Here is a 17,500-nt window from a genome sequence, read left to right as displayed (position 1 = left end):
TGCTTTGCATTCCTGTTTTCAAAGAAATGTGCATTGCAAAGTAGTTTGTGACGTAAAATCGAGAATAGACCCATGCCTCTCACATCACGGTCGTGGGTCCAAATTTACTGCTATATCTGCCAAGTTTACGTGGCTTCCACGGGACTGAAAAAGCGAAATTCTGGGTAGCAATGGTGACATATGGGGAGATTTACAAAAGGAACAAAAAATAAGTTTAGGTGCTAAATGAAAATACCAATATCGCAAAGAAATTTATAAATGCGTAACGGACTTTGCAAAACGTTTGCCAAACGTATTGTGAATATTTCTTTCTATAGTCAGCGAGGTGTTAGCCAATGCATATCATTGCGCCTGCGGCAAGGACAACCGATGCCCACTCCCTCTAACTCCCCAAGACGCCCTTGGAAAGAGCCTGGTCTTGACAATATTGACGAAAGTTGTAGTTCCCATGGCTCTAAATTTTATTCCTCATGGACGAAAGTTGTTTTATTCTATTCATTGCTTGTTCTTAAGGCTAACTGCTTCACAGTACGCTCTAACTGTAACGTCTTAAAAGAAACAACTCGTAACGTCCTTTTCAGCAATTTCAAATTAAAATTTAGTAATGCGCTCTGTACCTTCCATTACACGAAAGGAGCCTAGCAGGTATGATATCTCCATTTAAAGACAAGCGCAACCTAACATTCCAAGCTTGTGAGAAGCAAAACTTATGATTGGCTTCAAACGAACACAAAACGTCTGTTAACCGAATATTGTCTTAATTTATCTGTCTCTTGCTTGCTTTAAGGAAAAAATCGTTTTTTCTTAGCCAGATATTGATTTCATTCAACTTTCGTTAACTATCTTTGAGAAGAAAATACGTATTTCGTTTTTCAGGATGATCAAGATATTTCCTAATTTTTTAGAAACAAAACTTCTGACTGCTTCAAATCACTCACAAGTAACAAAATCCTTTCACTGAATACTGAATTATTTCATCTGTCTTTGAGAAAAAAAAAATCAATACTTTGTTTTTCAGGATGTTGAGTGCCCGTTGAACTCTTAAATCCATAGATCACTTTGGAACCACTTTGCTAGATCGTGCATCAAGTGTTTTATAACTCAGAGAAATATTTTCTTTTTTCGGCATCAGCTGTGTGAGTGACTAGTACTACGAGCTGCTTGCTAACAACTCTTAGACGCCCACAAAACTAGTAGCAAAAAAACTCATTACCAAGAGTCAGACTTTTTCAACTCGTGGAGAAAAATTTGAAACTGTGCCGAGTCGTACTTGTGTTGGTTTTTCTGTTTTCTGTGATCCTCATAGAAGCTAGACATCACATGTCAACTTGAAGGGAAAACACTCGTCCATTTCATTTCTTTAGAGATTTCCTGTGCAGAAAACACGGAGAATGTAGTTAAATATGGCTTTCATGTACAGTAAACACACGCATGTTAGAACAAGTAAATAATTTAAGACCGTCAGGCTCAAATTTGTCAAATAAAGCACCATAGAAATAAGAACAAATTCAGCCTGATAAATAGAACATGTTCTTAATATAAAGTAAAAGGGTATTAGAATGAGGAACCAATACAGTAAAGTAACTCATATCACAGTTCTTTGGTGTTCAGGACCATTACAAACTATAAAATCTATTACAAAGAAGCATTGTGTGTTAATTAAACCTCTAGTAATGTATAATTTAAAGTATTTCTAAAACCAGTTTTAAGAACATTTTAAGAACACTTTCAACTGATTTCTCACTAAGCACCCCTTAAATAAGAACACGATCAAACTGAAATCAGTGGTCTTATTTATAATAAAGTGTCGATATAACGCGCACTCTGAATGGCTAAAACAGCGTGCCTTATGAGAGTACAGATGCACGGCTGACACCACTCGTAAGATGTTTTCCGAAATTTTTTATCCGAATAACTGATGAAATTAAACAATTCGTTATTATACAGTAAAAAATAAAGAAAGAAGCCTGGTCTGTGATCTGTTTTGAGGATCTTCTTCCCATAAATTCGACTGTAGTTTATTCACACAGCACAACTAACGGTCCGAAAGCAGCAGCAGTTCGTTTACCAGCCAGACCAGCCACACGCTTTGAGCAGCTTGTTTCCAATTGTTCAGGTTTTCAGCTTGCTTTCAACTTGCTTTCGGTTTGCTTTTGGTGGTTTCTCAACTTTGATGGTTTGACATTTTGACAGCTTTGGTCTCGTTTAACCAATAAAATGTTTTGAACCATTCTAACAAGAATTGTGATTGGTCTGTTTTAGCGTGCTTTATGAGAGTACAGAGTTAACTGAATAGAGGGTAATGTGAAGTGCTAGATTTCTACCCCATATGAACCATGTGAGCGTTAGCCCTACTTATGGAAATGGGCCCACACAAGGACAGAGAAAAACTCTGACCAGGGTGGGAATTGAACCCGAAGGTCGTGGGTTCAATTCCCACCCTGGTCACATTACCCTCTATTCAGTTAACTCTGTTTAAAATATAAGTGCTACACGGCCAACGTTTGTATAAACGTTACCGTTCCTTGTACTTATGAGAGTACAGATGCACGGCTGACGCCACTCGTACGATTTGGAAGTTTCATAACATCAATGCGTGCGGAAATGAAGATTTTTTTAAAATTATAAATCTAATAAAGAAGCCTCGCCTGTGATCTGTTCTGTTGTAAAGCACTTAAGAAGAGGATAGAGCAATCAAGTATTAGGGAAAACATGCGACTACGTTTTGCGTTTCCCCTACACTTCCTTCGTGCTGTATCCGCTTCCTGTGTGCTTTAGAACAGAACAGATCACAGGCGAGGCTTCTTTAATTGTTAAATTCGGGTGTTTAGAATGGGTAATCAAATGGTGACGAGTGAAATTAGGGAATAATTTCACGCGCATTTTGTCCAAAATCAAATAATTTTTCGAGCCTTTAGGCCAGGGAAATCTTTCGTTTGATTTTCGACAAAATGCAAGTGAAATTATTCCCTAATTTCACGAGTATACCATTTGATTAGCTATTAATATCATGGGTGACAAATATCAGTACGTTCATAAGACGCTATTTTGACACTGTAGGAAAAGTTGCCATGGCAACATTGATGTGAAATTATAAATTAACGCTGAAATTTCGCGCCAAAATTAAGAAGTAATTTTTCGCCCATGCCATTACTGTATTAACTTTCGTCAGAGATTGTATGTCTTACACAAGTAAATGGACGTATCAGGGAAATGTAATATACTAGCCCTTTGAGTACCGCTCTGTTCTATGTGTCAAGATGTGATGCCTTTGTAATTGGCTTTAGGGTGCAATGATCCACTACGGGTTCAAGATCCACTTTTCTGTTTCTGGGCCAATGAAAATGTTTACACCAAGATTTCGATCGAGTAAATTTTCGCAGGTGAGTAAAATAAAAAGGTTTGGATGCACGAGGCCTTCTTAACAATTAACGGTTGTAAAATGGACCAAAAGGGCCGCAAAATCCCCACTTCATCTCCTTTCCTGAAAGAAAGCATGGGCACGTTCTATGTCGTTCTATTTTTAGACTTCAGTGTTCTATCAACGAGTCCTTACTGCCACTGTTAAGTAGATAAAATTTCATCATGCTTAGCTTTTTAGCTACCTACCTTAAAAACACTTTCGTCTTACAAGGTACAAAATCTGAGTGGCCACTTGTAACGCCTGGCGTGCCTTTTCTTCTGTGTAAACGTCGTTTGGAATACGAGGAAATTGCATTTGGTCTGGATAACGCATGCGTGTGGAGTCTCCCAGTTGGCCTTCAAGATCTTGTGATAAAGTTGCTAACTTTGAATCCTCAAGCATTAGAGAATTTTGCACAAGATTGTGAACATTCGTTTTGGAAGCATTCCTGCTATATTGAGCGGCTTTCAAGCCTTTCTCGGCAGCCTGATAAACAAATTGATGAATCATTGAATTATAGCGTAAGCACTGAATTGTATCCATCAATTTCCATATAGTACTAAGCAAGAAGATACATTTTCAGTGCAGTAATCGAAACAACAACTTACTGGGCTTTCTTACCATATGACGGTACTATTATTAAATTATTCTGTTATTATTGTTGTTATGGTTATTATTGTTACTAATTTTTTTCGATTATGGATATTGCGTATAAAGAGCGCGGAAGAGAAGCACTCTGCAATCAAATCGACCCATTAGATATTAGAAAGCCAGAAAAGGCATGAAGATAACCGTTGCTTTACAAATGCCAAAAATGTACACATGCCAAAAATAAAAGCAGAAAGGTCGACAACCAAAGGGCTAACATAAGGAAAGTCACCTTTTAAATTATGGTCTTCGCATACCAACCAGTACGGTCGTACACTCACCTGGTGGCATTTAAAACAGGCCCATTCATAAGATGGCTTTCCAGAATCGATGTCGTTGTCCACAGCTTCCAGATCGGCATACGCTTGTCTCAGCCAACGCTTAGCCTCTCCTGGTTGAGGATTCATCGTGCAGAAACTAGGGGGAACCGGCCATGTGCGTACAGTTCTATGAGCCCATGATCCATAACGTTGGTAGTAACTATCCTGATATTGTCGGCGTCGAGATGTGTATTGTCTTGCACGCGCTCCCCAGAAACCACAGAAGTCGCTATAAGAACCATGATGATACCCGCTGCCCGATGGTTGCCTTTCATTGGCACCAACGCATTCTTTCTCTAATCTTGCAATTTCATTCATTATGTGTTGAAAGACCTCCGTACAAAAACTCTCATTACCTGGATTCCGATCTGGATGCCATTGCAAAATTAGCCTCTTGATAACTTTCCGTTTCTTATCTTCAGGAAGTCTCCACGCCTCTTCAAGTGTCCTTGAAATCTCCTTAAACACCGCGTCTTTTTCCGTTGCTTCTTGGGCGTTCCCCTTTTGCCCTGATGGGACAATTGCAGTCGACACAATCTCTTGAAGGCGATAAAACTTGTATAAGTCAGTAGCCGGAACAAGTTTTCGCTCTCTATCGTCCCCAATGTTGATCTTGTAACATTTCTGTAAGGGGGTGGAATGGTTATTTAAAACTTCTTCGATGATTACAGCGTAGATAAAGGTTGCTTCTCCGTCCTCGTGATTCAAACCTGGATCTTCCAGTTCGTATCCAACATATTCGCCAGGCTTAAAGAATTCAAAGGCCGGATTGAGAAGGTGATGCTCTGCAATTGGAATGAAACTCCCGGGCGAGGGAAACAGGTCACTTCTTTCTTCACTGTAGGAGTCATCTTGTCGTATCTCGTTCTCGTCTAGAAAAGAGCCAATCTTGTTGGGCATGATGCATAGCATTGTAGGAATAAACATAGCTGTTTCTCGCAGCAGTCCTCGACAAGCTTCTGCGATAACTCGTGAAAGCGTAAGAGCAATTTTACCCGTGATCTTCTCCTCATCTTTTGTAGCATTAACGTATATATTCCAAACGTCTCGTTCGGAGTTGCAAATCTTTTGCAAAAAGTAGGATACTTCAGCCTCGCTGCCTAAAATTGCGTCCCCTTTATAAACCAGATGAGTAACGACTTTGTTCATTCCATAGACTTGGATATTTTGCAGTCGATTCTTCACAGAAACAACCAGTTGTTCGTTTACCTTCTCGTTGTGTTCGTGACTTGCGTGACGAATGAGCCTGACAACTCCTCGCTGAAAATTTTCCGAGTGAAGTTGTATCTTCAATGACCTGGCAGCGCCAACATCAAAAATTTCTGGGCTGTCTCTTTTGTCAGCAAATGTCTCCTCAACAACACTGGATAACATCTTAGGCTGAAGAGCTGCGGGAATACTCATTACAAGGTCCTTGTAATTTCCAGAGTTGCAACGGACATTTGCCATCTTAAGATCCAGGACAAAAAATTCATGGAAGTTTGCAATACGGTGATGATAATGTGGAGCGTCATCAAATAGAAGGCTTTTCGCTTCTTTTAGAATGACTGGTAATGGGGTATCCTCGCAGCTGAGGTCAAATAGATAAATAGCTGGCAAATACAATGAAGAAAAGCTCAAGTCGTCGTCTGGATTATCTTGCAAGGTTTCAAAAAATCCTTTTAGAGCTTTGAAAGACTTTGACTTCTCGTTTGGTTCTAGTGCGTTCGTTGTACATTTCTTTTGCAGCATTTCTAGCACCATTGCATAGTGGAATGGTTTCACTGATAGTGCACAGCCCAGATATTCAAAGAGTTTCTTAAACTCGATGAATTCCTCCGGCATTCCGTAAAGAAATGGGCCGACCTCAAATTCCTTATTCAATGCAATAACGACTTGCCTTGGCTTTATAAAACGTTTACCTTGTTCGACCAAAAGGCAAGGGATGTGCTCCAGTCGATCTTTTATGGCAGTGCTTGTGAGGGTGTTTGCTTGCAGAAATCTGTATATCTTTGTCATGACCGACGCTCTCGTGATAATGTGATCAGGAGGCAAGTCTCTTTCATTTTCCTTCTCTTGGTGAAAGCATACATTTTGGCAATGGAAAGTCACCAGGTCAACTGTTGGCTCTGTGACCACATGAAGGCGGGCAAGGATGGCATTGCAGTAATCATCACAACTTTTCCAACCAGAGTAAGACATCTGATACCGATGTTTCCGGGGACTTGCCCATTTTGGAAGAAGAGGAGCCGTCGTCCAAACGATACCCGCATGTTTTTCCAACACAGACCCTCTGAATGAAATGTACGGTAACCTACCACTATCTCCACTCTCGCCATACTGTCGGTGGATATTTCGAAGTTCAGGCATCACAGGGTTTGCAGCCACAAACTTGATATCACAAACATTTTCGAGAAGACCTTCGTCAAACACATTTTCCCGTAAAAACAGATGAGTGACTAGGACTTCAGATTTCTGGTCTGTGATCGCAGTGCGAAATTGTGCACCCTCACGAGCTAAATCCAAAGCAAAGGACTTGAAATGATCACAGGAAACTTTATGGACCAGTCCAATAGCTTTCAAAAATCGTAGCCAAGGTGGAGAGTTGAATGGTTCTGGGGGAAACTTGTCCTCAGTAAGCATCGTTTTGAAAACGGTGTTGTTAGGGTCATAGAAACAGGACGCTTTCCTCAGGGTACCATCGGTGCAGAGCAGGATTGCCGTGTTTCTTAAGCATTGCAAAAGCCCCTGTTTTTGACCTTCATCTACAGGCTTTGTTGGGTTTTGTCGTATGAACTCTCGCATAAACTCGAGATGGACCAACCTTTCACCATCAGAGAATATGTGGAAATAGCGTAAAATGAACTTGCAATAGATGTCTGCCTCCGTCACTGCTTCCAAGTCAAGGAATTTAAACAGTGGGTCTAATGTTAGACGACCTTTCAAAAAGATCACGTCAACTTGCTTTTCTAAAGCCTGCATTCCGTTTTGAGGGATGTCACACGGCACCCTGCATGCTTGCTGATTGTTTAGGCTGACAAGTCTACCATCTCGTGTTTCATAAAAAGGGACCAGTTTCAGAGTGTCCTTATCGTTTGGTTGTAGATACTTGACATGATCGCTAAAATACTGCAAAATTAAGACGCCTTCAGGAGGCGTTAGCTTCCCCTCAAGTGAATGTGGTTCCTCCATCATCTTCTGTTTAAAAGATTTTAAAAGAGACGCTGGTGTTTCAAGTGAGCCCACAAGTGTTCGGGCAAGAATCCTCGAATCCATGAACTTAGGACCAACAGAACCTGTTGATGTTGTCATCATATGACAGTTCACTTCAGGCAAACCCAGGATTCTCAAAGTCTCTACAAGACGGGAATTTGAGGCACCACGTGCAATTGGGAAATCAAGAACAGATTCTGCCAGGCGTAAGGGCACAAGAAAATGCTTTGTTGTCACACCAGAAGAGCTTTTACTGTGAGCCTGAGTTGAACGAATCGTCTCAGTGCAAGGAAGAATACTCCAGTAGTTTAGGGGCTTGAGTTTGTCACGTATAATACTGATTTTCTCTTCTTTCTCTTTAATCCTTGCTGCCTCTATGAGTCTCTTTCTCTCATCAAAGCTAATTCGTGATTCTCGAAAGGCTTTTTCTATCTTTTCTATCTCCACTCCACCAGTGCCTTGTAATTCCTTAAGTTCATTGTTAATGTTTTCAGAAAGAAAGTTCCAAACTCTTCCGAGCCAGTCTGGATTTGGAATGGCTGTCTGGTCAGGACACCACCTTAAGTACACTTCACTATTGAAATACGCTTTTGAGAGTGTTCGCTCTAGGTTAGCTGCAAAACTGTTCACATCAAATTGCTTGAAGACAGGAGCGTTTGCACTCTTCAAATCACTAAAGATGTGCGTTCTAATGTGGTGATGAACAAACATTTCTTTACATTCTGGAAGGATGGCATAGTGACGAGAAAGAAACGTGGGATCACCAACGCTAAAAGTGCGAAGGTAGTTGTCTTCCGTCAAAAGCAAGGGAAGTCCTGGGAGGCTTGTCAGAAACTCTTTATCTTCCTTGCAGTACCGAAGGACTAGTTCGACAACTGAAGCATTACTGAATGGTGTCTCAGTGACATCCGCAGGTATTGGTCCAATTTTGCAGAGAGAGTCTTCATGCTGAAAGGACTTGAAAAATTCTCGCACAGCAGCTGGGGAAATACAGGCAGGCCTTACATCAGATTGCTCCAGCGATGCGCAAATTGACATGGAAAATGCCACAAGATTAAAGCCTGTTTGGAGTAAGACCTGCTGAAAAGTGACTCTTTCCTTAAAACTGAGACAACGAGCCTCTTCAAGATTATTGAAAAATGCTTTATCTTCTCCTTTTCCCGTGGGAGGTAGCCACGTCAGTTGAACTTCAGCTGATGCTTGATGCCGAAACACTGGAAGCAGTCGTAACCTTTTTCGGTCCATTTCTTGATAAACAGACTTTGTCAGAATCGTCCAATATGCATTTCCCATGACCACGGGTGGAAAACGCTCTTCATAGGCTTCGATGGCCACAGCAGAGGTGATGCCACCAGGAGTTGTGTGATATGCATTCTGTGGCACAGGCAAGAGATGAAATCTCCTTATCTCATCTAAAAGTGTTAGGTAACATGATGCTATCACGTCTGTGACCAAAGCTGTGTTCCAGTCGCTCCGATAGTCGTCAGTTGTGTTTGTCCACAGATTTCGCCGGGCCTCATGGTCTAAAGCAAAGTGACCATTTATATGGACTGGAAGGTCAGTTTCTATGGGAAGAGGAAGGAAGCAGTAAGCTTTCCCAGCTCGCTCTTTTGTCTCCGAATGACTCCGATCTCTTAGCTTCTTTTCCAATAGACAAGCAACACCACCTCGAGGAAGCATACCCAAATCGTGGTTTTTGAAGGCATCGATGATGCTCTGTTTTACGTTTTTCTCAAACCCAATTTGCTGGACAATGAACCACTTCTCCTCGTACCCTGTGCTGTCTCGTAAGTGGAGAATATAGGAGCACTTCTTTACTTCGGCATTTATAGGTAGCACTCCATTTTTTCCTCTTGATTTCCCGCACTCCTTGACGCACTTGGAGAACTGTCGTCTTTTTGCTAAATCTTCATCTGACATTTGAGCCTCAACGAAATACGAATTGGACACGTCCCCATTCTGGTCGACGTCACTCAGCGTGATCTTTCTTACACTGTTGACAAACAAAAGGGCTTCAAAAAGTTCCCCTTTTAATGCTTCCATCATCATTTCAAGCGACTCCAGTGTAACTGGTTTCCCAGATATTTTCGATTGTTTTGCCATGTCAGAAGTTCTGAGTGGAAATCGAAACATGGTGGAGTTTTGAATTGGGTAATGCTCCTCCAAGTAACCTGAGAACACATCGGGAAAAATGCATTTTAACTTTGCCGTTTCCGTGAATTTTCGTCCAGGTGAATACGGAGTTGCCCCAGGGACATATTTGCAATGTGGGTCAAACACACACAACACGTCGCCAATCTCTGGTCCACTGGAAATGAAGGATGGCACGTCAGTCAAATGGTACACAGCATTAAAGCCCACGCCATACTGTCCAGTTTTGTTGGGGTCATCTCCTTTGCTACCTTCACCAAGGCTCTGTATTCCTGCAATGTCAGCTTCGGTAAATGGCTTGTTATTGTACACACACAGTGCGGGTCCCTGAAGAGCGTTCCAAGAATCTGCGAAAACGCGGTCATCACAATGTCGCCTAGGATCTTTGATGAAACAAATCTCTGTTGCCTCCGCATCATCTGCGTTCTGAAGAAGCTCCTTCAAGATTTCCTTTTCACAAGGGTATGCTGAGAGAATCCGTTGCAAGCGATTTGTCAGTTTCTCTCTTTGTCCAAAGGGAATTCCAACTACAAAACGTTTAAGTGCCTCTTCTCGGCGTGTCTTCACACCAAGTGCAATGCTGGTTGGGAGAGGAATCATTTCGTTCGCATATTTTGTGTCAAATTCGGCAGGTAGCCAAGGGCAGTTATTAAGACACAGGTCCTTTGCAGGTCGCATCACACCTTGGGAATCTGGGAGGTAAACCACTTTGTTACTTTCTTCAACATCACAGGAGCCTTCATGAGATTCCGTCACACATTTAGCCAGCTCACCAGCAAGATGTATGGCAACTTGAAGGGTTTTCCCGTCTACCTCACTTTCTCCAAAATTGCTCTTAATTAGTTCCAAAGACGCCATGAAGTCTTTCTTCTCGAAGCTTTCCTTAACACCAAACATCATCATCAAACTGTGAAATCGTCCAGCAATTTCCCGAGGCAGCCTGTACAAATAAGGTTGGCAGTCAACGGCCAAATCGAAGGCCACGTGATTGGTATCAACGAATTCTCCTCCAGTGAAAATGTACCTATTTTCTTTGAGTCTTCTCATTTGCTCTTCTCCAAATGCCCTGTTATCAAGAGCAGTCTGGAGATAGTGGTAACTTTCCGAGCAAATCCTTTTTAATTCTTCAAGCTCTAAGTATTCCAGTCTCCTGGTGTTAGTGGCTGATGCAAAATGAAGCTGGCTTAGAACATGCTCGATGGTGACGTGCTTTTTGTCCAAACACAAGAAGGTTCTGACTTCTGAAGACATAGACAAATTTGCCATAGGCTCAGAGCAACAAACTAAGTACTTCTGAGAATGAGGAAAGGCTTCTTTTGGTGATATCATTGGCTGGTGTTTCTCAAGTCTATCATCTCCTTTCCAAGGAAGAGGAAATTCCCTTGGCTTCTTAACAACTGGGAGAAATTTAGCATGTACAAGTCTGTTCTGGATTCCTTCTGAAAGGGAGTTTTCTTCGCCCTTAATTAGCTTCCTTGCTAACAGGTCTAGCAGAGCTTTAGTACGCTTTAGTGCTGCCTCGCTACTTTCTCGGTTTAAAGTGCTGATACTTTCCGCCCTCTCTCCAATTATATTCCATGGGAGATCATTTGCCATCATTCCAACTTCCTCAAGCTTTGCAAGTCGCTGGGAACTTAAGAATGTTTCCTTCGTGCCCCAAGGAAACCTTTGATCTTCACTGCGAAAAAGTTGGGCTACGTCTTTGTTAGGGTTGACCAGTTCTCTCGGACATTTGAGGGTACGACCATTTGGTGTGGTTGGAATACAAGCACAGTTCCGTAGTTGTTTATCAAACGTTCCACTCTTATCGTCCAAGGCATACAAAATCAACTTGTCTCTCAACTCGGGTGGAATAATGGGAATGTTAGGGAACACTAGGTCGTAGAAGAACCTGTCTCTGTCATATAGCTTCGATTGAATTTTCTCCATAAGGCCGTACCTAAGGAATGATTGAAATACATCAAGTGGCAGCTCAATAGCCGCCTTATTCCCTTTTACCAGCAGCCGGAAAACTTCAAAGGATGTATCACCAATTTGTGGTTCATGACGAAACTTTGGCTCTAGAAAGACTACCTGATTTATGTCCAACCATCTCTTGCCATCAGAAAACAGGAAACGATTCCCATTGGAAACTTCCTGGTAGAAAGAACAAGCAAGAGGCTCGTAATTTGGCTTCACAACAAACGCCTTGGGCCAAAGTAAGGAAAAGGGCGACATCTCTGTATTCAACTTTAGGTCTTCAAGAAGATCTAGATAGGCTGCACAAACAGAATCTTTCAACAAGACGCTGTTCCAGCTATCTTCAGTGCAAGCTTTGTCGTCCTCGGTTCTCTCCTTCAAATAACGTCTGTTGGAGGCCACTGCAAACGCTCCGTTAACGTGTACAGGCAGGCCACTATTAATTGGTAGTGGAAGGTAGCAAAACACAGTTCCCCCGTGAGGTAACGGAACTACTTTCTGACACTCCTTAGATATCAACTGGACGGCTACCCCGGCTGACGGAAGCAAACCTTTGTATTTTTCTGAAACCTGCATGGCTTTCCCTTTCCCCATTGAAGATGCAATCAGCCATATTTCATTTTTTAAGTGGTCTTTTTCCCCAAAAAAACCGCTTCCATGTTCTGTCAAGGTGCTTTTCATGTCGATAGTAAATGATGAACTGAGAAGGTCATTTTCACTTTGGTTTGTTGCCATCACACGTTCCGCAATTTCAGTTGATGCTTTAAGAAAATTACTTTGTTTTAAGAGGTTCTGGTCGTCTTTACAAATGTTTTTTGAGGTTTCTGGAAGAGTGACTGGGATAGGTAATTTTCTTAGAACGCCAACTTGGGACAGAGTCTTTTTTACCTCAAACATCAACTGTGGTGGCGTCTGCTCATTCGAATTTTTAGCCAAATGAAAGATGCGAACTCTCAGAACATTCTGCGTAAAAAGGAGCAGGGTTTTGGCTCCTCGGACAAAGATCTCAAGAAGGCCTCGCATTTGTGTGCTGTCATAAGCCTCTTTCTTAATTTCACTTCTTAGAGCTTGGACTGTCGTTCTTAGAGGGAGGCGAAACAGTGTCCCTGGGAAAGAGTTGTCGTGTTTGTTCAGATGAAGATCGCAGCCAAAAATGCCATTGAATGGTTTAAACTGGTTTCTGAAAGTTCGTAATCTGTCGGGGTTCTTGTTGATGTCAATCTTGATTCCAGGTTTGCTCTTATTTCTGATTATCTTCCCCAGATGAAACGTGTTGGGATCAAGTATCACAAAATAATTTCTGCTCAGGAACATCGGAACATCAGTCAGGTTGTAAACGGCATTGAAACCGAGTCCAAACTTTCCAATCTTTTCAGTGCGAAGTTCTTTTGTGCCACCATTCAACTTTGTAATGTTTTGAAAATCCTCATCTCTAAACTCGGCGTCGTTGAAAACCCACAAAGCAGGACCTTGACATTCCTTCATTCCCTCATCAATCAGACAAGTTAGGGCCCCTTCGTTTGCCCTTTCATCGTACAGGAAACGGACTTCCGTTGCGCCAGCATCGTCTGCATTTTGAATAAGTTCTTTTGGAACTGCGAAGCCATCCGAGTAGTCTTCGAGAAGTCGACTTAGTCGACGGGTTAGGGGCTCTTCTTGTCCAAATTCATCCCCAATTTCGTCAGGTTCCAACATACAATTAGTCCTAGAGCGGACCTGAAGGAGTTCTGCTGTACTGTTGGGAATGTTTGGATGGACGTACGAGTACTTCATGTCCACTTCATCATCGAGTGTTTCCAACCATTCACGTTCACAGTACATGCATTCTTCGGCTGGTACAAGTTTAACGCTGGAATCCCCTTTAACACATATTGGAATGAGAACTTTTTCTTGAAGTTCATCTGGTAGTCGCTCACCAACGTTTGGTTTGATCTCATTCAGGATGTCCACAGCCATCTGCAAATCTCTTTTCGCCTCTACCTCTCCAAAGCCACATCCTTTATCATACTTTTGTTTGATCATTTCAAGTACTTGCAGCAAAAGTAAGGTATCACTCCTTTCCCGCATTCCAAACTTCGAGAACAAGTTCGAAAAATGCTTCACTTCTGATGGAAGATAGGAGATGTACGGTGTTAGGTCAATAAGAGGCTTTTCTGCCAGTACAGCTTTAGGTGGCGAGAATCCGTCCCCAGTCCAGATCCAACTGAAATTTTCATCTCCTTGCAAGGCCTCTTTGTTATCAGAGCTAATCGTAGCAACATTTAAAAAAGAGTAGATGTCCTCCACAATGGTCATATAGGACGGTTTTTCTTGTTGAGTATAACAATGGGTCACGACCTTCAAATTCTCTACAACATCCAAGACATCGGGCATCCTGTCTAGGTTTAGACATTTCGCCAACTCACAGAAGGAATCTACGTGAACAATTGGCGTTACTGCCCCAATGAGGTTCACTTTATCTGCGCAAAAAACTTCACTAGGTTTGAAGAAATGAGTATCTTGGTCACTTTCTCCCCGGAACGTCAGGCTTCTTGGAAAACCTTGGGGCTTTTGTCTTTGTCCGGGCATCCAAGGGATGTCCTGCAAAAGTGGTCCCAAAGATTTTTCAACGTTATTTGGGTTTCTGCAGAAGTACTCCATTATCGCTTTTGCCTTTTTCTCTGCTGTCGTTTTATCAGACATGCCTGCAATCTTTCTTGCACTTTGGTGAACGTCCTTCGCAGTGATTTCCGCCTCGCCTTTTAAGCCAAGTTTTTCCAGAACCACTAAGGCCGCTGAATCAGTGTAATGCTTTCCTGTAGGAAAAACATCTTCATTAGCGAAAATGTTACGAAGAAATTCATTTCTCGGATTGAAGACTTCCACTGCTTTGACTCGCCCATGGAGCGTCGACACAAATGGCAAAGACACCATCTCCACTTCAAATCGGTGATCTGATTTTGCGTAAACTGGATATCTTTCCATTACAAAAGACATGAGGTGGTCGATTTCTTCGTCAGAATAAGCTCTCTTTTTAACATCAGGAAATAATTCTTCTATGAGGAAATCGGTCTCTGTCGGAATTCTTATTTGTAGTAACTGAGCCAACCTCTTGGCGTCTTCTTGTCTGACGTCGACAAACTCTCTTCGGAAGTCTAGTGGAAAGGAGCTTTGCGGTGCAGCGCTTAAACCGCTTTGCTTTGAAACGAATGATTTGGAGAGCGTTTCAAACAGTGGCAAGCGACAAAGAAGGTCTTTTTCGTGTGACTCCAACCGTGGCATCGTGGATACAAAATTCCTCAAGGAACGCTTCCCATCGTTTGATACATAATGCATAGAAATTCTCTCTGCTGAAAGGTAAGCCGCCGACAGAGCTTTTAAGACACCCTGAGGTGATGGTGCATGAACAAAACTCTGGGTAACTGCGGGATGTTGCCCTAGGAAAACCGGGAGCTCTTGAATCACAATCAACCCAAGCTTTTTCAAGACGTCGGTGAGGATTTCATCAAGGCTTGCACCATGAAGGCCTCGGACAACTATCCGAGACGGCAGTTTAAGCCTTTCTAATTCAATTGGTAACTGTGACATGTCAAAAGGTATCAGTGGGATTCCTTGAAATCGACCGAGCTCTTCTCTTGTGCCAAAATTCTTCCTAAGATAGGTCCACACCAGCTCAAGCCACTTCTTCTGAGGATGGTTATGAGTGGCTACACCAGGGTACCATTTTACTGTCTCGCCTTCTGACCAATCGTGTGGTAACGATTTTTGAAGAACAGTGATAACATCATCTTGGTGAAGCTGTCTTAACTGAGTTCCTCCTAATAGCGATAAAACAGTACTTATTAAACTCCTTGTGCCGCCCCACCTAGGCCTTTGAAATGGGTGGGTATTGCTCGAACATCACTCCGGCCTCCTATTTCAGGCGTTTTTCCTATTTTAGGGATCTTAATCAACAACGCCAACGAAAATGCCATGTAAAAATGTAAAGTAAGTTAGTAGATATTCAGTGATTAATGTCCTATTCACGTTGTACACTTTGGGCGTACTATTCTGTAACCGGATTGATAATATCGCTTTTAAGCAAAAGATAGAAAATGACCGATTCACAGTACCTAATTCGTCCTAGTTGTGCCCAATCCCCAGTTGTTCAAACGGTGGATAGCGCTATCCGGCGGATAATTCACTATCCAGTGGATAAGTAATAGGGAAACCAATTGCGCTATCCAATGAATAGTAATTTATGCGGTGGACAGTGTTATCCACCTTTGAACAACCCAGGCCAGGTCTATAAATTTGCTTTATTATTATCACTGTATTACAAATTTTCAAGTAAGAGGTAAAAAGAAACACTGCCTAGCATCCAAACATTTGTACGCTCTTCTTAGGTTATATAAGGTGTGATTATGATATTTAAGACAGTCAGTAAGTTGTGTGCACCAACATGGCTTACGCCAGCCGATTAAATCAGGCATACCTTTGTTGGCGACCGTTTGCAGGCCTCTTAAAAGATCCTCAGGAATTTCCTTGTCCAAAAAGTGATCTTCTATGTTTGGAAAAAGTTCCCGTGGATGATCTGAGGATGCGATGTAAATAGTCTCACTCGAATATGAGAAGGATCTGAAGACTCCACTTGCAAGTGGTAACAATTCCAGTCCTTCAAGTTTTGCGTAATTATCGTCCTCAGCGCTTAGGACAAACATCAGAAGGAGTAGTTTCTCCTGCCGAACGAGGTTTCTGTAGCACATTGGGGTTCCTTTAAGAACATCTCGAACCAACGAAGGTGTAATTTCCTTTTTTATGTTTCCGTGCAAATTAATGGCCTTCCACGCATGGTTAGGCAAACAAGCGATATCTTGATTGGCTTCTAGCAATACGCGGGAAAGCAACTCCTTTAAGTATTCGTCGTCGACTTTGTTAAAGACAGAATCTTCCACTTTCAGCCATCTCCCTCCGCCTCTTGGAGTGTATATAACTTTTTCCCTGCAAAGCGCCTGAAGCAAAGGATCCAGCAGTCTCTTCCACTTAAAGTCGACAACGTTGATATCGGGCCATGCACTACAGCAGAAAACAAAAGTACAATGTAATTTTCAGAAATTGAGAAAAGTCAAGGATTGAAAGCGTCAGCGAAAAAAATTCGCAGTAATGAATAATTTTAGTTATGAAAAAATGTTAACGTTCAGAGTGCAAAAAAAGTCGTGTCAGTTACCCCAGGGCTAATGGATTTGCGATCGGGTTAGTAGATTTTAGCTTTTACTTGCCCGACGGGCAAGTGTTTTTGGGGAATTCAAATTTCAGAACTGCTGTATGACATACTTTTTTTAACTTCCAGGTAAGTTTATGTGAATAGAAAGCCGTTTTTTAAGCTGACCGCACAAAGTGAAACCTGTTGAAACATCCAGTAAGCAAAATCTTCAAGTACGTAAAATGAAATGTGTCTAATTTTAGCTAATCGAGAGTTCTTTCAAATAAAGCTAGTCCTCTACGCTATTCTCCATTTTTAAAATCACGTTTACCGCAAACAAGACGGCAAACTTTATCTTTTAATTTAAAAGAAATCTTTAAACCCTAGTAGAATAATATAAAAATATCTCTCATCTATAGCAAATGCAAATATTGCCACATTATTGCACAAAATGCTAAAAGGAAGACAGCAAAAGTTTAATTTGACAAAACGTGGTTCTGAACTTCTCTATTTACTCTTAATATCAACTGTCCCGTGAGAAATTTAATCAGTTGCGTTCATGGTTTTTGCTTCATAACGCGCATTCCAATGGATTTTTATACCTGTAGTGTGTACGAGGGGTGACCCGAAAACACTGACTCCCGGTCCATGGGCTACCCCGACGAA

The 17,500-nt window shown here is 41.8% G+C and overlaps 1 protein-coding gene across 2 annotated transcripts in view; it reads right to left on the bottom strand.

Annotated features, from left to right (window-relative positions):
• Positions 1 to 27: 27 nt before the first annotated feature.
• Positions 28 to 17,500, bottom strand: part of LOC137967953 (sacsin-like) — a 47,670-nt gene continuing 30,197 nt past the window's right edge. The window contains exons 7-10 of one of the 2 annotated variants that reach the window (XM_068814548.1): positions 16,127 to 16,707; positions 4,333 to 15,470; positions 3,610 to 3,889; positions 28 to 1,371 (exon numbers count right to left, since the gene is read on the bottom strand). In XM_068814548.1, the coding sequence (XP_068670649.1) occupies positions 3,611 to 3,889; positions 4,333 to 15,470; positions 16,127 to 16,707 (11,998 nt within the window). In that variant the 3' untranslated portion in view covers positions 28 to 1,371; position 3,610. The remainder of the gene's footprint in view (positions 1,372 to 3,609; positions 3,890 to 4,332; positions 15,471 to 16,126; positions 16,708 to 17,500) is intronic. The other variant, XM_068814549.1, reaches the window with a different exon arrangement.

Source organism: Montipora foliosa, chromosome 8 (genome assembly GCF_036669935.1).
Source record: "Montipora foliosa isolate CH-2021 chromosome 8, ASM3666993v2, whole genome shotgun sequence".
Lineage (NCBI taxonomy): Eukaryota > Metazoa > Cnidaria > Anthozoa > Scleractinia > Acroporidae > Montipora > Montipora foliosa.
Note: the sequence above shows the minus strand (reverse complement) of the source record. Positions and strands in the feature narration are given on the sequence as shown.